Below are 16112 nucleotides of genomic sequence, written 5' to 3'. Positions count from 1 at the left end.
GTAGCATTTGAGAACACTGGAGTGTTCTTACCTTTCAGGTCGATCGATCGAACGGTCTGTTCGATCGGTCGGCTTATCCGATCGGTTAAGAACTTCAGTAGTGGTCCTCATCAGGTTGTCACTCGATCGAGCAGCATATCCGATCGAACAGCCTGTTCGTTCTGATAGCATGTTGGATCGGGTGGCACCCCAATGCGTCGAACGAGTTGAAAATCGATTACGTGTTGAAGCATAGTATCTCATGATCCGAGGAGTAATGTTACCAACCAGCTCGTTCGATCGAACATCACCTCGTTCAATACCATACTTCATGAATTTGTCAAAGTGTGGGGCCACATGCTAGCCGATCGGCTGGCCTGGTCGATCGGCTGACAAGTCCGATCGGTTGGGCTGTTCGAACAGCCTAACCGTTCGGTCAGCATCCTGACCTGGTCGGCCTGTTCGTCTAACACTTGACTGTTCTGATTGTCTGACGTTATATCGAGGTAGTTTGACAATGAATTGAACCATGACACTTTAGTTCTTACTTGTTTCTCCTGCTTGGACAGGAATCACCCAAGTCCGGCCGGTGAACGGTTCGGAACGTCGGTTTAACGTTTAACCCGAAGTCGGTGAACCTCATAGATAGAACCCGAATCTTGAATCACACAACCATTAGAATGATTAGTGAGTTGGCTCAAGCTCCGTTTCTACCGTTGTGAAGGCATTGAGTGTAAAAGAATTGAAAGAAAGTTGGAAATCCTCCTTTCAATCCTTTACATCATGTAAATGTTTAGATCTCTGATAGATCTTGACTTGTTTATGTGGAAATCGGTTAGATCCGAGCTATTCATAGTGGATTGAGGCCAAAACATGATGTTCTTGAAGAACACCATGATGACATCATCCTAGAATGCTTAGATCTTGATGATTTCACGGCTAGAAATCAAGATTTGGAAGATAGAAAGGTGTAGGAGCATGTTTTGATTAGGAAAGTGCAAGATTTAGGTTGGAAACTTACCGAAATCGGAAGAAATCTGAGGAAAAAGGAGGAGCACGCGTTGGTCGATCAGAACTTTCCAAAAGTGGTAAAGAGTGACAATGACAGCCCTATTTATAGGCTCCAAAAGAGGAAAGGGCTGGCCGATCGGCCAGGCTTCCCGATCGGACAGCCTGCTCGATCGGACAGTCTGTCCGATCGGCTGGGCTGTTCGATCGGCTGACAGCCTGATCGATCAACAGCCTTGTTCGAGTGTTCGGTGCGACGATTTTCAATATTTTGATTTCGATTGAAGACGAGACGAGCACGATAGAGTTTCCTATTCAAATTACTTTCAGTTCCAACCACTATATCTAACATATAATCATCTATATTTTACCCCATCCTTACGCTACCATTCGTCGTAGTTCGATTTCGATTGTATTCGATTTGAGTTTCGAGTTTCGATTCGAGTTTCGATTGATTCGATTGAGTAACACACCAAACATGAATTAAACACGCACAGGTAACACATAAGGCACACACACACACGCATACAACAGCCAAAGTTCGCATAATTCGAGATTCGAGTTCGATGATAGTTAGGTCGGTTTGATTATAGATTAGTTAACTTTATCGCATTGTTACTTCCTACTATTCGCAGTCGTAAGTCGGTTTGCGTAGATCAAACATTAGATTACTTGGATTCTTTCTTGATTACAACACTTACTCCACATAATACAAATAAAACATAAAATAGACTAATCATAGTCAAAGAAAGTCAAAGTTGACTTAGACTTGGACTTTAACTTTGGCATTCGAAAACACGGGGTGTTACATTACCGGTGCCGACTGTTCCATTGTCGCCGCCGGCTGCTCCGGTCCTCTCGACTTCTTTTCCGCTCAACAATGGTGGTGCAATGTGGTAGAGAGAGAGAAAGAAGAGAGATGAATGAGTGTTTTTCTCAGGGTTTGTAAGAGAAGATGAGGCTTTTCATCTTCAAGATCTATGATTTCTGATGAACTTAATTTGGGGTTAGAGAGAGAGGACAATACAGACTAATTTTGTATGTGGGTTTGTTTTTTCTATGGTGGAGTTTCTTACAGTTTATTTGTTGTGAATATGGATACGAGGAATAGGCATAATTTTTTTTTTCAAGAAATGTTGAAGGTAGTGAGTTTGTATAATATATAAAGCATAACAACATTCTATTTTTCTAAACATTTAATTAAACTTTTGAGTAAACTGCAATTTTACCCCCTAGGGTTTAAGCCAATTGGCACTTTGACCCCCTCCTTGGAAAATATTGCAATTTGCCCCCCCCAACATTGTTGTTATGTCGCAAGATTACCCCCTGCCGTTGAAAAGTGTTTAAAGTCAACCTAACTTATAAACGGTCAAAGGGTATTACTGTCATTCGCACTTGGTCTTGTGTCAAATATAAAATAAACACCCTATATATTAACTGAAGAAACAATCTTACCCCCTAAGCTTCCCCACCACTCCCCACACCTTCCACCACACCACCGGCGATCCCCCACACCTTCCACCTCCACCGGCGCCGGCGATCAGAATCAGTCGAGCATCCACCACCACCACCGGCGATCAGACATTACTTCCACCTCCACCACCACCGGCAATCAGAATCAGCTCGCGACCTTCCTTCCACCACCGGCTCTCAGCTCACCTCAGCTCCAGCAAAATGCCGATCGCATCCACCATCAGAGAAGTCTTCTCGCACTTGTCAGGTAAAATCAAACAAGTATTGTGGTTATTGAACAAGTAATGTCAGGTTATTGAACAAGGGTTATTGAAAAAAAAGGGTTATTCAACATGGATCATTGAACAAGTAATGTCAGGTTATTGAACAAGGATCGTTTTCATGTATGTGTTTCTTTCTGTGTTTGCAGTGGACATGAGGATTCGTGTTACATGACGATCGATTGTGTTCTCGATGGTGGTGAAAATGCGAGGCCGCCCTTTCCTGCACTTCCAGTTTCCCCCTCAGCAGGAAATGGTTCCCTAGTTGAATTGTTTTGATACTGATACTACAACAAGTAGATTTGTGCATTTGTCATCTGCATTTGCAGCATGGTGTTATATCAAATATGGCATTTAGTTTGTGCAGCAGATTCATTTTGAGCAGGTTAGATTCAATTTGTGCAGCAGATTCATTTTCAGCATGTTTGAGCAGGTTAAATGAGCATTTGCAGCAGGTTAGGCATTTACCAAAGTCCGTTTGCAGCAAGTTAGGCAATTAGTTAGTTTATGTGCATTATCAGATTCAATTACCAGGTTTTACACTTAGTTTCTGCATCCTTTGACTTTGGCTGGTCAAACCTTTTTGGCGGGAAATGTTTTGGTTACTGCAGGGGGTAAGGAAGCAATGAAATACTTAAAACGGGAGGGGGGTAATACTGTTTCTTACAACAAAGTATAGGGGGTAATAAGAAAGGACAATTTAGTCATTTAACAGTGGGGGGTAATACGTTTGCTTAGAACAAACCATAGGGGGTAATATGAAAGGGTAACATAGTCATTTCACATTCCATTTAACAGATCTGTTAACTTATTTGACAGCAGGGGTAATCTTGCGACATAACAACAATGTTGGGGGGGGGGGGATTGCAATATTTTCCAGGGAGGGGGTCAGAGTGCCAATTGGCTTAAACCTCAGAGAGTAATATTGCAGTTTACTCTAAACTTTTTTAATTATGTATTATAAAATTTGTCAAGTGTACTAAAATATGCAGTAATACAAGTCGTTAAACTTGAAAGGTTAATTATTAGACCGTTTGACACACGCACGATGATTTAAACATGTGGTTTTCAATCGATAAAAACATGTGTCGATTGTTATGCTGAGCGTCGACATCATACTGGTACTGTAGTGAACCGAACCGGTATTGAACGAAAGTTTGCCGCGAATCGCAAGGAAATCACACTAGTTACAGTTAAATTGTTTAAATTATCTAGTGGTATCCTAATGATATAATGTGTGCCTTTGTTGTTATGAAAAATAATTATAGGATTATTTAATGAAATAATTATAGGGTTATTTAGTGAAATAGTTTATGTCACACCAAAAATAGTTAATGTGTGCCTTTGTTATTATTCATTCTCTCCTAGTGTTTGTTCTTCGCATCAAATTTCACCCCAACCCCAAAACCCACTCACAGTCGTCCTCCATAGCAGTTACTTTTCCTCTCTAATCCTTCTATTCTTCAACCATAATCGTTAAACTGACGTCACTGTTACCCCAATTCACAATGTAAGTCATCTCCGTGCTCAATTTCTAGGGTTTCTGTTAATTTTAAGTTTTTTTTTTCCGTATAAATACCACGAACAAGTGATCCTTATGCTTATAATTATCTCCGATTACCGATCATATAATCCTCTACTTTGTTACAGTCAATGGACGTTGAAGATCGGATGAAAACGCATTACACCACAAGCTCTACACCCTCTGGTACTCTTTTTCTCGCACTATGTATGGATTATATTTGTTCAGTTTTGTTAGATGATTGTTTGATTGAATCAGTGTTATGAATTAGTAGCTTATGTTGAAATGTTACAAGTTAAAACCCTAGATATGTTTTTATGTTTTCAGAAATCAGAATTTTGTGCTAATTTGGTGATTTTTAGGGTTTGAGAGTGCTAATGAACTCTAATGGATATTGTTTATTAGCTACATTTTTCTTTCGAGTTTGTACGTTGGCAAGACCGATGTAAATATAAATACAGATAGAGAGATATATGCTGTTAGACCATGGTGGGGCGCCGTTGGGGCGTGGGGCATGATGGTTGCTTAGGTGGCTTCTACGTGGTGCCATGTGGCAGACCTTTTTTGCTCTCAACGGGGCCCCTCTATAACACATGGTCTGACAATCAAGCATTTAGAATTAATGATCTTTGAGCTTGTGTTCTTTTATTATCTGTTCGTAATTGTAGCAAGATTCTTGTAAGCGTAGTCAAGAAATAACGCAGGTCAAGATCTGCCACTCATGTTACATTTGTGACTTTGAATTGAAGTTTGAAGGGTAGAAAGTTCTCACTTCTTGTATGTGTGTGTTTTTGTTTTAGGAAAATTTACGGGACAGCTAATCAAGAATGAAGAAAGTGCATCTCCAAGCCCACTGTACAGTGCGTACGCATACGATGCAAACAAGTCAAAGAGAACAATTGACTATTCTAACCCGTTTGCTATTAGAGATCGGATGCAAGAGCTTGATTCACCTAAATACGGGTCTGTTACAAAAGACATAGAAGATCTAATTTTGCTAAGAAAACAGATGTTGATGCCTTCTTTTAGAAGGTTTCCCTCACTAGGAGCTGATTTAATGGAGACAAATCATGTGAAAAATGAGGTTCCCGTCACAAATCCTGTGCGGGATATTGTTATGCATGATGCTGGCAATGTTCATGACACAAATGCACCAGGTGCTGTTGTTAATATCGACTCGGATGATGACGAACCCACAATCGGGAGGCCTTTTCAACCATATCGAGACGTGGTCTTGAATAAGCCTGAAGGGCAGTTTTCAATGAAACAATTTTTGGTAAGTTCAATGAAGATCTGGTATAACCTTTCATGTATTTGTGATGCAAACTGTTATCGATAAAGATGTGTTACATGCTTACCCGTAGAAGTGGCCAAATGGGTACGCTGGTAAGATGTCAAAACAGGCTGGGTCGGGTACCTACCCATTTTGATGATTGTATCAAATATAAATAACTTAACTGTACTACTGAATTGTAAAAAAAACCTTTTGAAGGAAGTGATTTCGATTGGAGGTGTTTGACCCATTTGACGTGTTTCACCTTTTGACTAGTTTTTAAATTTACCCATTCAACTAGGGGTGTCAATTGTGTCGGGTTGACGGGTTGGTTGGTTTGAATGTTCAACCTGAACCTGACCCATGTTATTATTCGGGTCAACCCAAACACGACCCGTTTAATTCGTATTTTTAAATGAGCCATACAAGTTGATTTTTAAGTGAGTTGTTGGGTTTTAAGCGGGGTATTGATAACATGTTTAATGGTGAGTATGAGTTTGACAAGTAAACAATATAATGTGTCAAAACTAACATTATTATGACTAACCATGTAAATAGAAAGTAGAAACAAACAAAAACAAAATTATAAAAGTTTTTTAAAACTAAATAGTTAAACAAGTTAACGGGTCAACCCGAACCCGACCTGTTTTTAATACGGATCAACCCGAACACGACCCCTTTTTTAAACGGATCGTATTAGTCGACCCAAACCTGTTTTGATTTAATACAATTGAATTTTATATGATGTTTTGGTTTCATCATGCAGGAGGGAGATTATTCGCAAGGTCAATCTTCAAGCGGGAAAGGAGGCGGAGGAATAGGCGGAGGTGGCGGTGGCGGTGGCGGTGGCGGTGGCGGTGGCGGTGGAAGTGGCGGTGGCGGTGGAAGTGGCGGTGGACGAGGGAGAGGGAGGGGAAAAGGGAAAGGGAAAGGAAGAGAAAAAGAAGGAGAACAAACAAATATCGTTGTCGGGTCAACAGTTACAGAAGACAAGAATGTCGATGAAGATGCAGAGGTTGAAAGGAAGCACGATAAAGGTGAATATGTCGGTGGCGATTCTGATTCAGATATGGAAGAAAATGATCCACTTGCTGATGGTTTAGCTGATATTTGGCAAGAAATGAACTTTGGATTAGAGTCCTCAAAGGTACACGTTTTCTTTAATCTTTATTTGTTATTTGCATGCTCACATGCCAAGTAATTAAATTCAAAGAGAATGTATCCTATGCACTTAGCATCGGTGATATATATTGGTCCCCATGTAATATATCAGTGTCAACTATCAATACCGATATTATCGACGATATTGACCGATATATCACCGACTTTTGCGATATCAATACCTTTCTTCTTAGTTCTACCATTCGTCTTTCTTCTTATTGCTGCTATTAGTGTTTTAAGTCTTAATTGCTAGTGTTTTACGTCTTAATCAGTTCCTACTTGCTACAATTGTTAGGGTTTTGCAAGTTGCAAAAGGTTAATTTGTTAACGGTAGGAGAGTATACTGAATTGTTAGTGTTAAATTGCTATATATATAAAAATTCTACATGATATTAAAATTACCGATAAATTGCTATATATATATATAGGGTAAGGTTCATGCGAGAACCACCTTTATTGCGAGAACCGCGAGAACCAATGTGAACACAACTTAAAATAGCTAAAAGAACCTACCCCCCCCCCCAAAGCTAAAATGCTAAAAACTAAACCCCCAAAAAACCTAAAAAAATAAAAAAAAAAATTTAATTTTTTTTAATATTTTTTATGTTAAAATCGCTACTTTTAGTAGCCAAAAAATAACAATTTTTTTTTGGCTACTAAAAGTTGCGATTTTTATATAAAAAATATTAAAAAAAAATAAAAAAAAATTTTGTGTGTTTTTTAGCTATTTTTAGGCATTTTTGGTTGTGTTCACATTGGTTCTCGCGGTTCTCGCAATAAAGGGTGGTTCCTAACGGATCTTTGTCCTATATATATATATATATAAATTCTACATGATATTAAAATTACCGATATCCCACCGCAATAACCTATATCTCAAATATCGGTCCTTGACCGATATCGGATTCTTTACCGCATTAACTGCATAGAATGTATCAGGATACCTGATGCACAAACAAAAGAATGAGAAAAATGCTTGAACAAAGGTTTAGTTCATTAATACATGTATTAGATGTGGCATTTTCTACCTATATTAAAAAACATGACTTTGCACTTGGTTTGATTTCATGTAAATTTGTGGCACCGGAAATTTTTCATTGACCAAGGTCAAAGTTACTTTAGGTCTAAGTTCAAGAAGTGTAATTTCCTTTTATCTCTGTCAGGATGCTGATATGGACCATTCAGCCACCGAACATGCAAAGGTAGATGAAGAATGTGACCATTCATATATATTAAAAGACGATATCGGTTACGTGTGCCGTGTCTGTGGGGTAGTTGAACGGAGTATCGAATCCATTATCGAGTATCAGCGCCCCAAGGTACATCCCATATCTTCATTTACACATTTACGTAACTATCTTTCTTAATCTACGTTAACAAATAGCATTTGAGATTATAATGTTGTGTTTGATCTGAACTCAGAGCTCGAAGAGTACGAGGACTTATTATAACGAAGGCCGGTCTGATAAATCAGGAGAGTCGTCTGGTGCAGTTCTCGATGGAGTGAAAGCACCGGGAAAAGATTTCTCGGTGGTAGAAGTATCAGCTCATCCGAGGCATAAAAAGCAAATGAAGCCGCATCAAATCGAAGGCTTTAATTTTCTTTTAAGTAACTTAGTTACCGACAATCCAGGTGGCTGCATCCTGGCCCACGCTCCGGGATCTGGGAAAACGTTCATGCTCATCAGTTTTATCCAAAGTTTTATGGCTAAATATCCAGATGCAAGACCGTTAGTGGTTCTACCAAGAGGTATTCTAGCCACGTGGAAGAAAGAGTTTAAAAGGTGGCAAGTTGAAGACATACCCCTCTTTGACTGTTATTCCCAAAAGGCCGATAACCGGGCTCAGCAACTTGAAGTGCTTAAACAATGGGCCAACACGAGGTCCATACTGTTTCTCGGCTATAAACAGTTCTCCACAATAGTGTGTGACAATGACAGAAGCGCGGTTTCCGCCACCTGTCAAGAAATACTGTTGACATTCCCATCACTTGTGATATTAGACGAGGGCCACACTCCAAGAAACAAGGACACTGATGTTTTTACGTCTGTTGAAAAGGTTCAAACTCCAAGAAAAGTGGTTCTTTCCGGAACACTCTACCAAAATCACGTGACTGAGGTCTTCAATATCTTGAACCTTGTTCGACCAAGGTTCTTGAAAATGGAGGATTCTAGAACAATAAAAAGGCGTATTTTGAGTAGAGTATCAATGGAAACCCGAAGAAAGCTTTCAAAGAAGGGCACTGACGTCGAGTTTTGCGAGCTGGTTGAACATACGTTACTCAAGGATGAGAATTTTAAAAGAAAGGTTACGGTTATCGAAGATTTACGGGAGATGACGAAAAAGGTTCTTCACTACTACAAAGGGGATTTCTTGGATGAGCTTCCGGGCCATGTGGATTTTTCCGTGTTTTTAAACCTTACCCCGAAGCAAAGACGGGAAGTTAAAGATTTGAAAAAAATGTCGAGAAAATTCAAAGTTAGTGCGGACGGTAGTGCCCTTTACGTCCACCCGGAACTCAAGTCTCTTGTAAATTCCGCAACTAACGACAAAAACGACGACAACATACACAAAAAAATTGATGCACTTTTGGAGAACTTGGATGAGAGAGAAGGTGTGAAGGCTAAGTTTTTTCTCAATCTACTTCGCCTTTGTGAATCCAGTGGCGAAAAACTTCTCGTTTTCGGTAATTATCTACTCCCGTTAAATTTCTTGCTACAGTTGACCATGAAAGTCAAAGGGTGGAGACTTAACAAGGAAATATTCATGATAACTGGAGATCATGACAATGATGAGCGCGAGGTGGCAATGGATGCATTCAACAACACATATGAAGCCAAAGTGTTTTTCGGGTCAATAAAGGCGTGTGGGGAGGGTATTTCATTGGTTGGGGCTTCTAGAATCATTATCTTGGATGTGCATTTGAATCCGTCTGTGACCCGTCAAGCGATAGGTCGGGCTTTTCGACCAGGGCAGGTGAGGAAGGTGTATACTTATCGATTAATTGCTGCGGGTTCTCCTGAAGAGAAAGATCATACCACATGTTTCCGAAAGGAGTCCATTGCGAAAATGTGGTTTGAGTGGAATGAGTACTGTGGTCGTAACGAATTTGAAATGGAGACGATTGATGTCAAAGATTGTGGTGATGAGTTTCTGGAAACTCCTTGGTTGAATGAAGATGTAACTGCATTGTCTAGAAGGTTAGTAACGTTACTTTTGTCTGAAGTGCAAAACGGGCGGGTCTAACGGGCTGGGTAACGGATCAAGGCATTGTTATTATTGATTTATGTTTCACAAGGGTGACCTAATATCTGATTTTACTTTCTCATGTGTTCTTTGTAGATCATGAATGCTGAGGTGGCAACCCCTGTTGATATTTCTCTCCTCTAGGAATGTTTTTTGCTGCTGTGGTCGGGTCGGGTAGAAATCTAGTTTTAATTAATATTTTGTAGGTAAATTAAGATGTCATACTTTACTGGAAGTTGATTTCTTTTTTAGGGTTCACATGTTTGGTCTCCTGCTAATTCTGAAATTACAATGCCCATATTTGCTGTCATCTTTCAAATGAAATCATTATTTAGGCTGGGCTACATCTAATATGATTCATTTTGTTTTGTTATTGAAAATCATGTGTAGGTTGAGATTAATTTATATTTTTCATATTTAATTGTAGGTTAATATAAATTATCCACTTTTTTTTGACGGCGAACACACACCTCTAAAATCCAGGGCCGGCCCTGGGGGTGGGCGGGGAGGACCACCGGCCAGGGCCCGATATTTCTAAGGGCACGCTATTTTTAGAAAAACCCGATATGTATACGTAAAATTTTTTTAATAGGGTATACCTATAGAAACACAACATAGGCCCACTTACAAAACTATTATTATGCTTTAGATTAGTTATTAGCCCATTGACATTAGGTTTAGACCTTTATTGAGCTCAATACCCAATTTTGTTAAGGCCTAAGGGCACGTTTTTTGGAGCTCGAAGATGGTACACGAATTCTCAGGGCCGGCGTTACTAAAATCTACTTTTAAAGTCCATCTATTACCTATTGTGTGGGGTTTGTGCCCACACCATTTTGATAGGGAGAGGCATCTGGTGTCGTTGGACCGAAAAGCTTAATGGTGGTTATTCTATTCACTCTACATTCTGTTTTCTCCATAGTTAGACCATCTGTTACTGGATCACACCCTTGCCATGGTGGCGGTGATCCGGCATTAAACACTAATCCACCCCTCCGTTAGCCCTTTAACCAACAACCATTGTTAAAGGGGGTAGTGTGTGGGCCTCATGCCCCATTGACCAATCGCATGGTTTGTTTTTTTTTATTATTAATTCTATTAGATTTATATATAATATTTTAATAGGGCAGTGGGCTGTTAAAACATGTGAAACTATTACACACATAGAAAGAAACAAGAAATGTCACTTTATGATGTGACGGTAAAAAAAATGTGAATCCATAACACATAGCCTTAGACCATGTGTAGTGGTGATACACTATAATGCCCCCACCATGGGGCGTTTTGCGCCATGTGGCGTCCTAGTCAGCATGGGGGCATTATAGAAAAAGTGGTGTAGTGGTATAATGCCCCATAATGCCCCATTCAATCATTTTACAATCATTTCCCAATTATTTTTTTAAATTTAAAACATAAAAAAACTTCATTAATTTAAAAATAAAATTACATAGCATGAAAAAAAAAATAAAAAAAAAACTAAAAAAAAAACGAAAATAAAAAAAAAACAGAAAAAAAAAATACAATACTAGAAAAAAAAAAACTAGTTTTCGTCTTCGCTTTCGTCACCCTCGCCAACTTCGTCTTCCTCGTCCTCCGTTTCTTCCTCTCCCTCAGGTGGTACTTAACGAACCGACCATGCGTGGTGTACCAAATCAACCATTAACTGGGAATGGTACGGTTCGTAACGCAACTCTCGCGCGTTACTCACTCTTTCTTCCATTGACGCCTGCGGATGCTCCTGGTGAACGGCTTCTGGCACATAATTCTGGCATATCGCCTTTCCTTCGTCTTCCAAAATCATGTTGTGCATGATTATACAAGCGTACATAGCATCTCTCATTTTTTGCTTGCTCCATGCACGACAAGGATTTCTCAAGTATTGCCAGCGTTGTTTAAGAACCCCAAAGCATCTCTCAATATCTTTTCGTGAAGACTCTTGAACCTTTTTAAAGTATGCTCTTTTCTCATCAATAGGATCACTAAACGTCTTCACAAAAATCGAATACCTAGGATAAATTCCGTCGCTCAAATAATATCCATGGGGGTAGTAGTTTCCATTTGCGTAAAACGACGCTTTTGGAGCTTTGCCAGAAATCCACTCCTCTAACAACGGCGATTGTTCAAAAACATTGATATCATTGCATGACCCGACCACGCCAAAGTAAGCCGACCAAACCCAAAGGTCCTGTGAAGCAACCGCCTGAAGAATAATAGTGGGTCCTTTTTGGTCACCACGTGTGTGTTGGCCTCGCCATGCAGTCGGGCAGTTATCCCAACGCCAATGCATGCAATCTATGCTCCCGATCATACCAGGCAAACCATGCTCGGCATTATGTACCTCGTAGATCTTTTGAAGGTCCTCCCATGTAGGCGTTCTAAGATAACGCGCACCGTACACATCAATTATACCTTTATAAAAAAAATATAGACAAACATAAGATTCAAAAAAAAAAAATAAAATTCTAAGCATACGCGTCGTTTAAAAAAAATAAAACTAAAAAAAAAAAATTGTACCGCGACAAAAATGTTCCAAGCTATCTCGTGTTGTTTTCTCCGCCATTTTTAGATACTCGTCGTTGATGTCGGTAGTGTTACCATAAGCAAGGATTCGTAATGCCGACGTACACTTTTGGATACCGGTGAATCCAAGGTACCCTCTCGCATCCGGTTTTTGTTTAAAATAATCGTAGTTGGCTTCCAAGTCGTTGACTATGCGTAGAAACAACCGTTTACTCATCCGGAAACGACGCCTAAAAACTTCGTTTGAAAATGTCGGCGCCTCGTCAAAATAGTCTTTCATCAAACGCTCGTGTGCCGCGCGTCGGTCTCGTTCAACATGGCTTCTTTTATTTTTTGGGGCTTCGGGCCGACGAGAATGGTTGACATAACGAACCGCTAGTTGACATGCACTCGTAACCGCCTCTTGCTCAAGCTCCTCATCGGTCGAACCATCGCCATCCGCAAAAAACTCGTTGTAGTAAAAATTCATCATGGATGAAGAACTAGGAGAATCCATCAAGTTTTTTTATAAAATGTGGGATTTTTTAGAGAGGTTTTGAGATTTTTAGGGTTGAAAATGGATGAGTTTTGATTGTTTATATATATATATATATATATATATATATAATAGATTTAAAAAAAAAAAATAGTCAAACTAGCCGTTTGAAATATGACCGTTTGATTGGAGGATAGATGGTTCGTTTGGCGTTTTAATTTAAACGCCGGCTTCAATTTTTTTCAATTAAAACGCCCCAAAACGCCCCCCGTAATGGGGATGAGGGCGTTATAGAGCGTTTTGGGGCAAAAAAATTTATAGAAAACGCCCCATTACGTACGTTCTTATACAACTAGCCAATTGATGTCGAAATAGTAAAATGATAATTATTGAAACTAAAACAACAAATAATTTTGAATTTGACAGATAATAAATTAGGTGGTTAAGTTATATGAGCATAAAAAACAAAACATAGAAACACTAATAGTATGAGCTCTGATATTTTATTTTGTGAACGGCGACTAAATTTTAAATACATATATGTTTTAGGCAGATGCGATGAATTCTAATGCAACATGCTCCCGACAAAATAATAATAATAATAATAATAATAATAATAATAATAATAATAATAATAATAATAATAATAATAATAATAATAATATTCTGAATAAATTATTCAGTCGGGTTATAAATTTACGGGTCTAAGGTCTACATATAAATATTTTGAGCTAAAAGTAACTGTGGTTACAACTTACAATCGAAGAAATCTTTTCGAGTTAAAAAAAAAAAAAACTCGTTTAATAATAGGTGTAGTTTATAAAAAAAAAAAGTGTAGTTTTCTTATATTTTAATTGATAGATTATACTTATTTTTAAATTTTTATACTTCACAAGTCATCATATTTATTTTTATCAACTCGTTAATTTTTTTACTCTTTATTTTATATTTTTTCAAAGTCATTATACTTCTTGATTTATACATGTGTATATAAATTGTTTAAGAATAAGAATAAGGACTGCAAACAAACCTGACAAATACAAATGTAGCTTAGTGGTGTTTGTTTGTTTAACATTTAACCAAACTAATGAGTAAACAAACGTAAAACACATGATAAACAAGCCGAACTCGAGTTTGAAACAAATTCGTATCCATTTGTTAAGAAATTCAACGTCTTCAACAATACCTAACAAGTTTAGCGAACACCAATTGAGAATAAACAAAAGTCTAAATGTCATCATAACATGACATGATCAGACAATGTTTCACATTTAAAAGAAAATGAACTGGTAAACATATTTGAAAGGGCACTGGACACACAAATTCTAAATATATTTGAATAAATATTCAAAAGGACACACACAAAGGAATAGATATAAAAGGAATGAGAAAAAATAGAACGTAAATGAACAAATATAAATTAACGTTGTCGATCGTAAATGAACAACCGGAACACATGTTCATATCCAGTTCGTTTAGTAACGAATATACATGAACCCCCCTTAAATGAGTGGAGTTTCTCTTTAAGCATTTTTATGTTGTATTGTATTTTAGTTTACACCAGGAGTGAATGAAGTTTTTATATTTGCTTGGTGTTTCATCTTTACTATTTCATTTTGTAAGTTTATCTGACATGATTCATTTTGTTTGTATTTGACAAGTTCTTACTACACTTTAATAAATATGCAAATGATTGATTGAAAAAATAATAATAAATTAAGTATGATAGGTTGATTTAAAAAACTTAAAATAAGTATTGTAGGTTGATTAAAGAAAAAAAAATAAAAAGAAGTGTAATTTGTTGGTTTGAAAAATATAAAAATAAATATAACTCTACACGCACATGTATATATGTGTATAGGTGCGTAACGCCTCAAACCTGTTGGTTTCAACTGTTAGATTTACTCTTCAACAATCAGGTCAAACACAACTTTCATAAATACACAACGAAAAATATTTAAGTCTTTTACATTGAGTTGATACTTCCCGTAATGTAGATAAAATTAAACATTGTCTTTAAACATAAAAATGGGATGCCAGCTGCTAGGAAGCCTTCGTAGCATGTCAGCTACTCTACTGCTAATCAACATGATGTGCATACTAAGGTCAGTTACGCTGAGCAGGGGCAGACCCATTGCGACATTGCCTAACGAGAAGGCCACCTTAAAAAAATAGATTGGCATACGTAAGTGAAAATCCCGAGTGCCTCCATGAAATTTCAACATCTTATCGCATTAAATTGCTAATAGAAACATAGTTAAAACACTCAAGCAAATTGTGATTGAAATAAAAGAAAAAACCGGTGAAATCAGAAAATCCGACTCATACGTGTTGCAGCAAAATTTGGGAAAAGATGGCATTGTAATAAACAGTTACACTAAAACGTTCCTTTCCAAAGCAACAAAAGACAGTGAAACGTGCACATCCCTATTTTCAAATACTCAAGATTGAATATGGGTAGTGAATTTGAAAATTTAATGTTGGCTCATGCAATCCTTCCTTAAAGAACAGATGATACAAAGCCAAAACTGGTTCTACAACAACTGATCCCAACAACTGATACAAAGAATTCCTCATTAGTTTGTCGACTAAATTGGAATTCTATTTCTTTCTCTGAACCTGTTCCATGAACAAAGTTCATCTTCTTCACAAAGTTTGACTTTTGAAATCATTTGTTTTGATTTTTCTTCTTTTTTTATATCCTAAACCAACTCTTTCATTTTTAAAGTTTTTCTTTTGATAATGTGAGTTTCTTGGTTTTGTATTAAAAGATTTTTCTCTCTTGAAATTCAAATTTCTTGCAACATTTGCAAGATTCTCAATCTCTGAAACTTCGATTTCCACCAGCTTAAACACTTTCTCGAGCTTTTCCAAATTCACGTTTTAAATCGGAAATTCATCATCTGAAAATAATTTGTTAGATCCAAACATTTTATACATCATCATAATCGGATCATCATTCATCTTAGAATCAGATTTTGATTTAGAAAGATAATTCTTATAAAAACTTTCCTCATCTTCAAACTGTGATTTTGAATTCTCATTTTTGGTGGAATCATTCTGATTTTTATCATCAAACACTTTTTCAATCACATCATTCACCAACTCTGACTCACAAACATCAGATTTGGTGTATGTTATATCAATATCATCAGACAGCTGATCAATTGGATTTTGAACAGATTTTAGTTTGAT

The 16112-nt window shown here is 37.7% G+C and overlaps 1 protein-coding gene across 1 annotated transcript; it reads left to right on the top strand.

The window, feature by feature from the left end:
- The first annotated feature begins 4070 nt into the window (after positions 1 to 4070).
- On the top strand, positions 4071 to 10282 carry LOC110931589 (protein CHROMATIN REMODELING 35). Its single transcript, XM_035987924.1, has 7 exons — positions 4071 to 4230; positions 4371 to 4428; positions 5043 to 5518; positions 6282 to 6662; positions 7840 to 7995; positions 8099 to 9876; positions 10019 to 10282. The coding sequence occupies exons 2-7, from the start codon at positions 4374 to 4376 to the stop codon at positions 10023 to 10025; spliced, it is 2853 nt and encodes a 950-aa protein (XP_035843817.1). The 5' UTR covers positions 4071 to 4230; positions 4371 to 4373; the 3' UTR covers positions 10026 to 10282.
- Positions 10283 to 16112: the final 5830 nt, after the last annotated feature.

This window comes from Helianthus annuus, chromosome 3, assembly GCF_002127325.2.
Source record: "Helianthus annuus cultivar XRQ/B chromosome 3, HanXRQr2.0-SUNRISE, whole genome shotgun sequence".
Classification (NCBI taxonomy): domain Eukaryota; kingdom Viridiplantae; phylum Streptophyta; class Magnoliopsida; order Asterales; family Asteraceae; genus Helianthus; species Helianthus annuus.
This window is presented reverse-complemented; position numbering and strand designations above follow the sequence as displayed.

What these genes read in the sequence shown, in the direction of transcription:
- LOC110931589 (XM_035987924.1), top strand. Translation starts at nt 4,374, where the DNA reads ATGGACGTTGAAGATCGGATGAAAACGCATTACACCACAAGCTCTACA. An exon ending in CACAAGCTCTACACCCTCTG is followed by an intron (nt 4,429 to 5,042) that starts GTACTCTTTTTC and finishes TTTTTGTTTTAG; the next exon opens with GAAAATTTACGGGACAGCTA. An exon ending in TCGAGTATCAGCGCCCCAAG is followed by an intron (nt 7,996 to 8,098) that starts GTACATCCCATA and finishes ATCTGAACTCAG; the next exon opens with AGCTCGAAGAGTACGAGGAC.